The sequence below is a fragment of the Mauremys reevesii genome, unplaced genomic scaffold, assembly GCF_016161935.1.
Source record: "Mauremys reevesii isolate NIE-2019 unplaced genomic scaffold, ASM1616193v1 Contig23, whole genome shotgun sequence".
Lineage (NCBI taxonomy): Eukaryota > Metazoa > Chordata > Testudines > Geoemydidae > Mauremys > Mauremys reevesii.
In genome coordinates this window covers 338049-352052 of record NW_024100833.1, presented here as the reverse complement: position 1 = coordinate 352052, position 14004 = coordinate 338049, and the positions used below count along the sequence as shown (strand labels likewise).

Below are 14004 nucleotides of genomic sequence, written 5' to 3'. Positions count from 1 at the left end.
TTTGTTGCAGCTGAAAGGTTGGCTGCGGGCGTCTCCCAACCTCACAACTTATTTCAGTAGCACGCACAGCAATGCTTCGGAACGTCCCGTACGAGGATCACACGTACAGTAACTCCTCCTTTAATGTCACCCCCGTTAACGTTGTTTTGTCGTTATGTTGCTGATCCTTTAGTGAACAGGTTCATTTAACGTTGTGCAAGGCTCCTTTATATCGTTGTTTGGCAGCAGCCTGCTTTGTCCATGGCTTGCAGGAAGAGCAGCCTGTTGGAGCAAGCTGGTGGGGGCTTGGAACCAGGGTGGGCCAGCAGCCCCCCATCAGATCCCCTAAATTCCCTGTGGGAGCTGCCCAGCAGGTATCAATTGCCGGGCAGTTCAGCTGCCCCTCCCCCCGCTGCTGTGTGCTGCTCCTGCCCTCTGCCTTGGTGCTGCTCGCGGGAGCCTCCTGCTTGCTGTGCGGGGGAGGTGGGAAAAAGGGGGGCTAATGTCAGGGTGTCCCCCTCCCCCCACTCCTGCACCCCATCTCCACAGAGCAGGGAGGGGGAACGACAGGGCTCAGGACGGAGGGAGCTCGCTGGCAGCAGCTGCTGTCTCAACTTGCCGATCTACTTAAAAAGGCAACGTACTTAGAGTGGGGTCAACGTACTTAAAGGGGCAATGCTCGTCTCTCTCTCTTACACACCCTGTGTGTGTCTCTGTCTCTCTCTCCCATGCTGTGTCTCCTCCTTCTATTTGTGGCGCTTTGTAGAGCGTGAGGCTGCATTAACAACAATGTGTTAACCCTGGAGGGCTCAGCTGAGTGCAAGCTCATTTAGCAGTAAAGCTCCCTGAGAAATATCCCTCCCTCTGACTCCACCACCTCAACCAAGCTTCACACTCATCATTGCTGTGGACAGGATTCAATTGTTTGTTTAAAACTTGTATTGTGGGGGGCAACTTCCATTGTCCTCCCTTCCCTGCCACTGCCCTGCCCCCCTCAGCTCCTTCCCCTCAGCCCCCATCCCCGAAAGTTCCCCCACATTCTCCCACCCCCTATGTTCCCCTGCCCCTCCCATCCCAGGTAGCCGCCATTTCCCTGAGGGCAGCCTGGTGCTCAGCCAAATGGGGACACTGGGAGATGGCGGCCATCTTAACTGAGGGCAGGTGATGGGCATTTGAGGGGAAACAGGGCAGGGGATGGGAGTAAGAGGAGGAACGGGCCGTGGAGGGGGCAGGGTGTGCAGGGGGCAGGCTCAGGGGATTTGAAGGGGAACAGGCCGGGGGCAGGTTAGGAGACGTGGGCAGGCAAGTGTGGCAGGTGTTAGTTGTGGGTGACAGGCTGGGGGGTGACTCTGATAGGCAGCAAATCTGCTGCTTGTCCCCCTCCTTCTCCATGGGCCTGAGAGCAGCTATGGGGGTACTTTCCTGAGCAGTGGGGGGCAGCTGGTGACCAGGGAGGTGGGGGATTTAAGAAGCCCATTGTGACCATCCGGCTGGGCTCCTGAACCATCTTCAAACACTGCCCCCGAGTCACGGTGCCCCCAGTGTTACCCCCCTAGACCCCACTCCCCTCCTGGAGCCGGGATTGGCGCAACCTGACCCCCAGCTTCCTGCTGCCCTCTAGCCAATGGCGTATAAACAAAGCCTGTGTCACATCCCTCTCTAGGGGCCTGGCCACATAACCACTGACAGTGTCTCCTCCAGCTTGGGGGCAGGGTCTCTGCGGGGGCATTAGAAGGTCCCTGGGTCTCTCCCGGCTGGTGACCCACTGGGGGCCCATTATGGAATTTCTCTTTCTCTGATTTTCTTTTGAACCTGGTTGATTTAATTCACACGCTGAGAAAAGCCCCTTAGAACCAGGCGTTACAGTGTAAAGCCGCCATCACCGCTCAGCTATGGCACAAGGGGCAGCAAACCCAGGGGTTCCCCATCGCGCCCGCTCCTCATTCGGTGCCACGGCTCGTGTCGCAGGTGGGCAGGTTGGCAGGCTGAGAGGGAAGGCCGCAGAGTGAAACTCTCTAGCACCGGGAAATGCCACAGTTACGGTTTCCTGAATGACCTTAACTCTGCCCCCTCCATTACAACACCAGCCTTTAATTGCATGATCACATATTAATTTTACCTACATGGGTCACCAACTGGGCTTGAACCCAGAATGAAAAGGGGATGGAATTTTCATGGAAATCGTGGTCAGTGGAAGATTGAAGGCCCCAGACCCAGTGGTCGCCCAGCTCTTAGCCTGATGCACCTGCCTCAAGGCTGCAGGGTACATTGAGTGTGACCTGTCCCCCCTCTCCACAGAGACACAGACAAGCTGGGAGCTGCGTGACGCTTTGCCAGGCTGACAGCCCCCGGGTTTCTTGCGTTTTGCAAAGCCCTCTGCTTACTTTGACCGCAGTAGATTTCGCCTACAGATTAGAGACAATGTGTGATGGACTCAGGAAGAGACGACACATCGTTGACTTCCTGTAACTGGAGCCACCAGCTGAGTTGCTTATTTGGGGCTCGGTGTACCTGGGCACTGGGGTGTTGGAGACAGGGCTGAGAGGCCCCTTGCTACCCTATCATGGCATCTGCTCTCATCATCCTTCACCTCTGTGAGTATCAGAGACAGCCAGAGCGTGTATCCATGTGGGTGGGTGGGGGATATCTGAGACCTGGACGTGTGTCCATGGCGGGGGCCGATTTGAGACCAGGGCATGTGCCCATGGGGCAGGTGGGAACTGAGTCCCTCTGGAATCTTGTCCCTAACGAGCCGTCTCCCTTCCAGACTGCTGGCTGGCCGGGCAGAGCGGGGTGTCAGGACGTGAGTATCTGTGGGGCAGGGGAAACTTTAGTGTTCAGGACGGGGAGGTTGGGAGGAAGCGATTTCAGGCCTATTCATACCCACAGCAGCCTCATGGGCAAGGGCTTAGCACCCGCTCGCCCCCCACTCCATTGTCCTGGGTCCTGCCATATTTTCTGCCTTCCCTGAATGAGGACTGGCCAGATCCCTGCTCCCAGCCGCCTGCCCACCAAAGGTGAGTGACGGGGTCCAGTGGCTGACGACGGGGGTGCGTGTGCATGGCTGGTGGATGGGCGAAGTCGCAGTTGGCAGGACCCGCCAGTCCCCAGCTGGGCCATCAGCGCAGCCCCTGCTGCATGCCAGGTCTTGGCCAGCAGGCCCCCCCCCCCCCGTCCCGTTTCTTGCTGGCACGAGCTGCAATGGCTGGTGGGTGCGGGCAGGTGCCAGGCAGCGGCCGGTCACGTGTCACCTCTGCTGCCCACCCATGAGCCCTGTATGTGCTCCCCTCTGGCTGTCCCCTCCCTGCTTTGCCCCTTCGCTTCAGGAGGCGGCTTAACCCCTTCCTGCCCGCGCTGTAACTGGGGGACAGGAAGCGGCTGGGTTATGTGGGTGGCCAGCAGCAGCTTGGTGGCGTTCGCTGCCTTTCCACACTGTGTGGGCAGGAAGGGAGAAGCTGCCTCCAGCCATGAGGGAGAGGGGGAGGATGAGCTCTGCAAAGACATGGGCCAGGTCACCCCTTCCCCCCCACTCCTCTCAGGTGGCTGGAAGCAGCTCCCATCCCTTCCCTCCCGCACAGGCCTTGCTGCTGTCACGTTATGGTGTGAACCCTGGCAGAAATCTGGGGAGCGGGGGAAGGCATGTGATCCTCTGTCTCTCCCTCACACACACACACACACACACACGTTGCCTCAGGATGACACAGCGCCAGACACCAGGAGAGGCGGGTCCGTCCCCGGGTGCCCAGCCAGGCATGGAGGGTGGAGAGCGCTGGGCAGGGAGCATCCTGTTGGTCAGTTGCACCTCCCGCCCCTGTGAGAGAGGGGTACGGGAATGAGTGTGCGTGTGTGTGTAAAACTTCTTCCCATGGTGGGGGATGGGGTGTGTGTATCACCCCTCCCCACGTGAACCCTAAACCTTAAAGATAAGAAGGTCAATCAAAAGAATCCAGCTACACAGCATTTCTGTTTAACAGGGGCTCAGTCACCTTGATGTTAATTTGAATGTTTGTACTGCGTAGTTCTGACTGGTTGCCATTGAACTCGTTTGAATACGAGTAATTTTACCAGATGTCCCATATTCAGCACAGGGAAATATGGTCACCTCCTGGTGGGCTGAGATCAGAGCCCAGCTCTGCCCCCAGTGCAGTCAGGAGTGACTCCGGATTGACCCTCGGGGCTGAGATCAGAATCCAGCCCACAGGTTCCCTGTGGATGCAGTGAGGTGTCTGTTAGCCCTAGCGCTATCCCTGGAGCCGGGCGCTAAGGGCAGGTTACAGACACACGGGGAGGGGTTTGTGTCTCCCCATCTCACTCCTGTTTGTGTGTGAACGCAGAGCTCCCTGCACCCGGACCCTCCATCTCCGTCAGCCCCAGCGGGGTGATCGCCCCGGGGGTAGCTGTCACCATCCGCTGTCAGTGTCAGTGCGAGGCCAGGAGTTTATTTCTGTATAAAGGTGGAATTGAAATCCGGGAGCTGGATGCTGCTGGGGACGAGGGTATTCACCATCCCCAGCGCCAGACGGGCAGACAGAGGGGTCTACATGTGCCGATCTCGCTCCAGATCAGAGCCGCCCAACTGGTCGGATCCCAGTGACATTGTGCAGATCATTGTAGTAGGTGAGGGGCCCAGATCGGAGTCCGCGCTCCCAGCCCCCACCCAGCCAGACCATCAAGGGGGTCTCTGGGAAGATGGGACACTCCTTGGGATGTCACTTAACCTGCTTTTGCCTCCATTTCCCCTTGTATGAATGGGACATAATCATCCTTCCTGCACCTTGTGTCTGGTTAGATCGTCAGGACTTGGCTTTAGGGTGGGAGCTTTTTCTCACTGTGTCTGTGCAGCACCCAGCACCTCTGACTCGCAGCCCCCTCCCGATCTAACCACTAGACCCCACTGCCTTCCCAGAGCCAGGGATAGAACCCAGGAGTCCTGGCTCCCAGGCTGCAGGGCCCCATTAAATAGGTAGATGGGTCCAGAGGGTTGCTTTAGATTTCGGTCCTCGGGCAGTTTCGGGGGTAGCCCCCAGGAATCTCTGGGATGTCGGAGAGGTTTCTCTGGCTGGGTTTTCTCCCAGGGGCCCCATATCTGGGACCATGCGGTGAGGACGGGGCGCAGTGAGTGTGCCGGGGTCTGTCTCATGGCCTGTCTCCTTCTCATTGCAGAGCTCAGCTACCCAAAACCCTCCATCTCCCTGCGCCCCAGTGGGGGGGTCGCCCTGGGAGGAGCTGTGACCATCTGGTGTCGGGCTCAGCACCAGAACGTGAGGTTCCTTCTGTACAAAGATGGAAACCCGAACGTGCTGCAGGACGTGAAGCCGGCTGGGAACCTGGCTGAGTTTCCCATTCGCAACGTGAGCCGGAGAGACGCAGGGAGCTACCGCTGCTATTATTACCGCCGTTGGTACAGAACGTTCATCAGGTCACATCCCAGCGACCCCGTGGAGCTGGTGGTAGCAGGTGAGGGGCCTGGCTCAGCATCCCTGCTCCCAGCCCCACACCCAGCTGGACCCTCAGGGGCAGGGGCATGTGCAAGGGGGGAAGCAGGCACAGGGCCCCCCTGAATCAGTGGGGCCGGAGCACAGAACTCCTCTGGGAGCAGAGCCAGCTCCTCTGCCTGGGGGGGGGCACACAAAGTGCCCCCTCAAAAGCGGCTACATTTATATTCCTGTGCACGCCCCTGATCGGGGGTCTCTGCACCAATGGGACGCTCAGAGCCAGGCTCTGCCCTGCGCCCAGCAGAGGGGAAACCCGGCTGGGGGCAGGGACAGAATCACTGGTGGGTTCCCCAGCAAGGGGCAGCAGCAGCTGCTGGAGGTTTGAGGCCGAGGGAGGGGGGATCCTTTCCCCGGGGGGAGCTGCAGAGCAGAGGCCTTTCCCAGGGGGATGCTCCCCCGGCGGCCCGAGTTCTGCAGACCCACAGAGGAGTCAATCCCAGGGGCTGCCCAGCCGGCCCCGCCCCCAGCCTGTGACTGCCTTCCAGGGCCGGCTGTGTGATGCCCTCCTGAGCTGGGGGCTGTCGAGTTACAGAGCAGTGGGAGCTGCACACGTTGGCTGCTCAGAAGCAGCCTGGAAACACCAGCTGTTGGGAGACCCCCAAGGATTCCCGGGCAGGGGAAGTTGGGGGAGCTCGAGCCTGGGGCGGGATTTTTTGTGGTGGGGAAGGAAAGAAACCAGCGGGGGACAGCAGCCAGCAGCTCCTCCCCCACCCCAGCGCTGCTGGTGGAAACGGCTGGCAGAGTTTGGAGAGAGGCTGCCCAGCGCCGGGGAGAGACACCAGCAGCCAGCGAGGTACCAACTGGCACCAGAAACGCAGGGACCCAGCGAGCGGGAGCCAGTGGAAAGGGACCCGGTGGCTGAGCTGTGTCATCGAAGGGGCCAGGCACAGAACTGGCAGGGAGAAAGTCCCGTTGGGAAGGGGCAGAGATGGCAGGAACAGGGGGAGGCAGACAGAGGAAAGACAGAGGCAGGAGGGGGAAAGTTACAGGAAGAACCGGCCAGTGAAACACACACAAAAAAATGAGTCTCTAAGTTACCTAAGCAATTGTTAGAAAACCACAAGGGAAGCGAAGCACGAATGAAACGTGACAGAAATGAGCTGTGAGCAAAGAGAAACGGGCTGAAGAAATGAGGAGGACGTGAGCTGTAGCGAAAGTAAAAGCAAAGAGAATGGACACAACGTCTGCCCGGCACCTTCAGGGGCAGCGACAGGAAGGGAAAAGTTGTCCGAGAGCAAAGGGACTCCAGAAAAAGCAGCAGAGGGACAGTAGCTCAGTTGAGAAGCCGACCCATCGCCTGGAGAAATCGCTGCAGGTATCTGAGCTGGAGCTCAGAGCAGCGAACAGAGACGGTGCAAGGGGAGGGCTCAAGACACAAGAAACCAGCCTAGGAACAGAGAAACCGCGAAAGGACCATGAAGCGGTGGAGTCTGGCCTAGTGCCTCGTATGTTCTTGAAGGAACATAAATCCACACCGTGTAGAAGTCAAGCACAGGAGTTTATTACACACAGTGCTGGCGGAGTGTCACCTTGCTTATTAGGCTCAGAGACACTGTCAATTAATATATTACAATAGAATAGTCAAAAGTTAGCAAGTTAACATTTAATTAATACTTTGATAAAATGTTATTAGTATAAAATATATATGTGGAATTCTGATTTGGGGTCCATAGGAATTGTTAGGCCTGAATAAAGATGTAGCAGAAAACCAGTTATGCCAACCTGACTGAAGTCAGGCTAACAGAGGTTCCTGGGTAATCCCAGAGTGGAAAAATACTGAGAAGCAGCATTGTCTCACAAAGCCCTGGGAAAGAGTGAGATAAGTGAGGGGTTGGTACCAGCTGTGTTATGTTAGGAACAGTGTTTGAAGAACTGATAAGAAACACTAACATCCCACAGTTCTGACTCTAACTCCCCGGTTTAGTTTTCGGTGTGTTTAACTCCCCTACATTCCTAATTTTTGGCGCTTGTTAAGATATTAACAATTTAATACTGTAGAGACTAGGCATGCGTATATATTAAAAGGTGTCTAATTTCTAGTTGTTAGACAAAGGGGGGTGGGTTGCTCAAGTGAATGATCTATGACGTAATAAAACTGTCTATATAGGCTAGTACTAAGCTGTAAAGGGGGGGCTGGTTCTCTCTGGAGCCGAGCTGCTCTCTATTGATGCATGCACTTGTCAATAAAGAGCTTTTGATCGGACATTGCTGGTGTTGCCTGTCTCTCTGCGGTCAGACAACGAATTTTGCTGTCGGGGTTCGAGTCTCTGACAGAATGAAGCAACTCCTCTGATTGTCCAACAGATACATTCCTAGGGATTAAAGCAAAGAAACAGTGAAAGTAGATATGGGAATAAGAATTGTCTCGTTTGTGTTTTAAGGCAGGCATTGGTCCCTGGGAAAGGGAGGTGGGAGGATGCCATATCTTATACTGACATAGAATCATAGAATCATAGAATTCAAGATCAGAAGGGACCTTCATGATCATCTAGTCTGACCTCCTGCAAGATGCAGGCCATATAAGCCGATCCACCCACTCCTTAAGCAAGCGACCCCTGCCCCATGCTTCGGAGGAAGGCGAAAAACTCAAGGTTGGATGTGTGGGAAGAACTTCTCCCTATAGAAGAAACTAACACAATAGGAACAGGGATTTTTTTGTTCAATTTGCAACTCAAATCAGACGGAATTATTCAGTTTTCAGCTCCAATACCTGGCAATTTGCTGATTAAGCTTATTTTAGCCGAGCAAGATTATATTCTGTTTATTCTGCTTCTCTTAGCTAATCACTGTTTGCTAGGCCTCCAGTCTCTTGACCAAACTCTGGACTTCGGGTCTGGAAATCAGCTGGCACAATCGATATACCAGGTTGTTATATAAAATGCGCCTGGATTCTAACCCTTCAGTTCTAACGCCAGCTCCTGGGGCTCCATGAATGTAAATTGTTGCCCATGAAGTGGGTTTAATTCAGCCAATGGCAGTTACTGGTCAGGCAGCTCAGCAATAGTTCCCAGTGTGACCCTACCCAGCAGTTCCTGCCACACCAGCGAACTCTGATTCACTTGTGATCATTCCCCACTGAACTGATTTCTCCTTCCCCAGCTGATGGAGATAAAACACAATTGGCCTCTAGGTCCCCTCGGCCTCTCCTTGCCCTGCCCAGCCACCCCTCCCTGGGCTCCTGGCAGATGGATCCGCGCCGTTGCCCTGCTGAGGGGTGGGGGCCCCATGTCTCTTGTGTCGCTAGCCCAGCTCTCTTGGTCTTGGATTTGGGGGAAAAGCATCCAGGAGACTCTCCCTGCAGCCCCTGTATTGGCCTCGTCACTGGGGCTGGGCTGTGGGGACGGGGCGCAGTGACCGTGCCGGGGTCTGTGTCTCATGTCCTGTCTCCTCCTGCCTGCAGAGCCCAAACCCAACATCTCCCTGCACCCCAGTGGGCAGGTCGCCCTGGGGGGAGCCGTGACCATCCGGTGTGAGTGTCGGTGTCGGGGAGCGAGGATCTTTCTGAGTAAAGCTGGAGACCCGGACGCACGGCGCTCGATGGACCCCATGGGGGACGTGGCTGAGTTTCCCATCCGCAGCATGAGCCAGAGAGACGCAGGGAGCTACAGCTGCCAATATAGCACCAAGTGGGACCCGCCCATCTGGTCGGAGCCCAGCGACCCCGTGGAGCTGGTGGTATCAGGTGAGGGGCCTGGCTTGGTATCCTCATGTGCAGCCCCCCACCCCACAGCCAGACCCTCAGGGGGTCTTGGCCCTGATGGGACACTCAGAGCCAGGCTCTGCCCTGAGCCCTGAGCCCTGGGCCCAGCAGAGGGGACGCCCAGATTGGACGGAAACACTGGGGGGTTCCCCAGCCAGGGGGCAGCAGCAGCCACTGGAGTTTCAGGGCCGATGGCTGGGTGCTCAGTTCCCTCCCTCCCCCATCCCAGCAGATGCTCATTTTCATCCCACAGAGGGAACGGACCCAGCTGGGCCCCAGGAGACCGATGACCCCCCGACGGAGCCAGACGGAGAAGGTGAGCGGGAGAAATGGAACAATTCATCCCCCAGGGAACAGACGCCCACGGGGCCACCCGGGCCATTTGGAGGGGGATGGTCCCTGCAGACAGAACTGATGGGTTCAGTTCTTCTAGATAGAGGGCGATGGACAGATCCATGGGAACGGACAGTCATGGGTCGGTGAGAATGTGGGTCCTTGGGAATGTAGGGCGGTGGACAGATGGGAGCACATCTGAGGACAGATCGAAAGATGGACTAAGACCTTGTCTATGTGAAAACTGGACCTGAAATGACACATCCCGTGTGGTTCCCAACCCCCACCGGTGATCTCAGAGCGAGTCTGGGGTGTCGGTATTAGCGCCCCTGGTTTGACACAGCCCCAGTTGGCAGACAAGCTCCCTTGTAGCTCTACAGACACAGGGACGTTCCTCCTCCCAAATAGGAACAGCCGCACCCAGACCTGCTCCGCAGTGACTCCAGGTGTGAATGGCACCTGGCTGGGGCAGGGACCATCTCTGTGTCGTGTGTCTGTACAGCTCCGAGCACATAAGGGAGCTGGCCCAGGACAGGGGCTCCTGGTAATTAATACCAGTCAGTCATGATTTTGGTTCCAGTTTCCGTGGAGCCAGGCAGGGGCTGTATCTGTGCTCAGGGTCTCGCTGGGTCGATCCTCCCCGTTCTGGGATCCCGGGGGCGCTGAGCCGGCCCGAATCCCTGGGCCCCGTCCTCTCCCCAGGGATGCCGGCTCAGCCCGGGGAAGAGCCACCATTGCTGGTTGGTGGGAGAAGAGGTTCCCTGTATAACTAACCACAGACACCAGGGCTCCAGCTTTCTCACCCCCGCGCCCCACCCCTGACAGACGCTGGTTCTATTCCCACAGGGGGAACCGACCCGACTCAGCCGGGAATGACGCCAACTTTTACTCGCCCAAGCAGCGTGGGGCCAGGTACCGGGGCTGGGGCTAAGAAATCACAATCAAACCCGCCCTCCGCCAAAACAGCTTTGTGCAGCCTAAGGAGCCGCCACCCGGGGGAGCCACAAAGGGCTGGCTGGGTGGGATGGGGACAGATCCCCATAGCAAATGTCCCATCTGAACCCCCATCGGCCTCATTTCATATGTGGGGGGTGTCACTGGGCAGATGCCAGATTGGCTTGGTGGGGGCAGGGCCTGGGAGAGCTTCCCCCCAATGCACAGCCCCATCTTGGGGGTCCCACAGACCAAGGTTTTGTGCTGCCCACCGGCACCACAAAGCCACCCATGTGGGGCACAGCTCAGTGCGTATCCCCCTGGGAGAACAGGGCCGAGGATGGAGAGATGAGGATAACGATCCCGTGTATCCCGTCTGTCTGCCTGAGTCTGCAGACAGCCCGGGGGAATGGCTCAGAAGCAGGGCTCCCCCCACCCAGGGGTGCTGCCCAGCAGCGTGTCAACCCTGGAACCTACCAACCCAGATAGACACTGTGTTAACTCTGTAACCTGCCAATTCAGAGTGACATGTCATTGACTCTGGAACCTAATGATGGCTTCTGCTGCTGATCACTTCACCAGGGCCTGGTTCTCCCAGTGATCTCAGTGCTTCCTCCCTGGCCAGTAGTCCCCTCCCCCTGCCTTCCTGCCACCCATATGATTCCTACACAGAAGTAAGCTGAAGCTCCTGAGAAATTCCCAGGACAGGGGCAGGACCTGAGGGTGGGGAGCAGTGCTGCAGGATCTGGGCCCAGCTGGCTTCACAAGCAAGGGGCCTGAGGTACACCCCTGCCCACACCCTGCCCACACCCCAGTATAGCCCTCTGCCTTTGGGAGTGAACCCCCTGACCACTCTTACCCAGAATCCCCTCTGCTCCTGCCCCTCCCCACTAGCCCCATAGACTGTTCTGCTGTGGGTTCCTGGGTCCTTGAGGGGGAGGGGCTGGGGCAGCAGGTAACGAACCAGCCGCTCACGGCCTGGTGCTGCTTCCCAGCGGGATCGGAACTGAAGTTGAGCATCCCCATCATCGCCGGGGTGAGCGTGTCGGCCGCCGGCCTCCTCCTCCTCCTCCTCGTGGCCTTCCTCTGCTACAGAAGTGAGTGCCCCGCCCAGCGAGGGAAGGGTTAAACCCGCTGCTAAGCCGGGCTGGGAAGGGGTCACGGCTTGGATGGGAGACGGGGAAGGAAACCCAGGGGGTGGGGCACGGGCCCAGCAGGAGGGGTCTCCCCTGGCAGGGAGAGCTGGCCCCAAAGCCCCTGGGCAGCACTAGGGGGTGCTGGGCTGCAGGGGGCCCTGGGGTGCAGGGGGTGGGGCAGGGACTCACTAGGGGGTGCTGAGCTGCAGGGGGTGGGGCAGGGGGCACACTAGGGGGCGCTGTGCTGTAGGAGATGGGGACCTGTTTCTACGATATCCAGGCTCAGCAGCTGGAGGGGACGGGTCTCCCCCTGGCAGAGCTGTGGGGGGGGGGATTCTGTCCTGGGCCCCCCATCCCAACTGCCCTATAGGGCTGAGGGGCAGGGCTTGTACACAGGGATCAGGATTGATTCATGGGCGATTCTGCTTCGTGTCTCTGCAGGGAAAGCACCAGCCCTGAGACAGACCAGGTAAGACCCCAGCTCCGCTCCCCACCCCCCATCTACCTGCCCCAGCACACAGGATTCCTGGGTTCTCTCCCTGGCTCGGGATGGGGAGTGGTGTCTAGTGGTTACAACGGGGTGGGGGGCACTGGGAGCCAGGACTCCTGGGTTCTGTTACTCTCTCTCTCTCTCTCTCTTTCTCCCCGTAGGGAGTCCGAGGCTGCAGCCACAATCTGTAAGTCACACATGAGGGGGCAGCCATGGAGTGGGGGGCAGGGGCCGTGTCCTGTGGGGGGGGCATGCTGATGTGGGTGCAGCCCTGACTCACTGTTTGCCTCTGGGGCTCCCAGCCCCACTCTGTGCCTCAGTTTCCCTGGCTGCACCGTGTGGCTACTGACCCCGCCCCACCCCACCCCACCCCAGTGTGCTGGGAGGCAGGTGGGCAAGTCTGAGAAGGGCTCAGGTGGGGGGGGGCGTGGGGGGCTGGGCCTGGGACCCTGATCTGGGCCCAGCCCCTCACCAAGGGGGTGTCTCCATTCCACAGACGGCCTCATGGGCGAAGGGAAGCAGCTGGATGTCCTGGTAAGTTCCACTCAATCCTCGAACCCCCACCACCACCACCAATGCACCATCCAGCCTCCCCCCATCCCCACCATCCGGCCTGGCACAGGTCCCACTAGAGCCATGTTCTGACGCCAGGCCCCAGACTCTGCCTGGCCCCCCCGTGCCCCCTCAGGGCAGACACCGGAGCTGGGGATCAGCAACAAGGATTCCCCCCCGAGAGGGGCAGGAAACCCAGAACACAGAGAATAAGAGCCTGACCCTGCACCCCCCCAACCTCACCCCGATCCCTCTCAATCCTTCCTGCAAACGTTTGCATTTGTCTGAGATTTGCAGAGGGTCAGCGGAATTCCATGGGGGGCAGGTGCAGGGGGGGCTCTGTGGGCTGGAGTGGGTGGGTGGGGGTGTTGCTGGATTCCCTGGGCGGGGGGGGCAGGGGAGAGAAAGAGAAGAGCAGCTCTCGGGAGCCCCCTGCTGGACAGGACAGAGCGTGTCAGAGCAACTGTGCATGGGGTGGGGCTGTCGGGGGTCATCGCTGCCCCCTGGTTGCTGGGATCTCAGCTGGTGTTGCTGGTGTTGGCACACACACACACACACACACACACCGGTCTCTTTCCCCTCCCAGCCCCTGGAGCCTGACATCGGCGCCGAGGGACTCACCTACGCCGAGCTGGACCGCCAGGCGCTGCAGGCCAAGCGGAGGGGCCTGGCCCCGGCCGCCGAGCCCGTCCTGTACGCCGCCATCAACGTGAGCCAGGGGCCCCACAGGCAGAGCGCCCCCCACCAACCCCCATAGCGTGAACCCAGGGAGAGTCATTGGAGGGACAGGGCAGACAGAGTGATTTCTCCTCCCCCAGAGAACAGACTCGGCTTATAGCCCCCCCCCCGTAGCCCTCCCTCCAGCTAGTGCTGCCCCATCCAGCCCCACGGGTGGGGGGCCAGGGGGGCTGAGCACCAGGACGTGGAGGGGACGCGCCGAGGCAGCTGTTTGTGTTATTTTGCATCCTGTTAATCTCCAGATTTGTAATAAACACAGAACCACAAACCAGCCCCCCCCTGAATAATCCACAGCACCCCTGTACCTGCTCTGGGAGTGTGTGTTACACTTGGGGGAGAGGGGAATCGCTCTGGGGTGGGGCACAGGGGCTGGGTATCCAGGTGTTACCCATGGTTCTTTCAACCCAAACCCGGACCCTCCATCTCCGTCAGCCCCAGCAGGGTGATCACCCCGGGGGCAGCCGTCACCATCCGCTGTCAGTGTCAGTGCGAGGCCAGGAGTTTATTTCTGTATAAAGGTGGAATTGAAATCCGGGAGCTGGATGCTGCTGGGGACGGGGGTATTCACCATCCCCAGCTCTTGGTAACTTTTACTCCGTGCAAGGTGGTGTCAGGAAATAAATCAGGGGAGACGTGGCCGCCCGACCG

General features: G+C 58.5%; 2 protein-coding genes across 2 annotated transcripts in view; both read left to right on the top strand.

Annotated features, from left to right (window-relative positions):
* Positions 1-14004, top strand: part of LOC120393548 (mucin-5AC-like) — a 353632-nt gene that overhangs the window by 48083 nt on the left and 291545 nt on the right. The window lies entirely within an intron of this gene.
* Positions 8883-14004, top strand: part of LOC120393551 (immunoglobulin superfamily member 1-like) — a 44490-nt gene continuing 39368 nt past the window's right edge. The window contains exon 1 of the mRNA XM_039518178.1: positions 8883-9156. Coding sequence (XP_039374112.1) covers positions 9012-9156 — 145 coding nt within the window. The 5' untranslated portion in view covers positions 8883-9011. The remainder of the gene's footprint in view (positions 9157-14004) is intronic.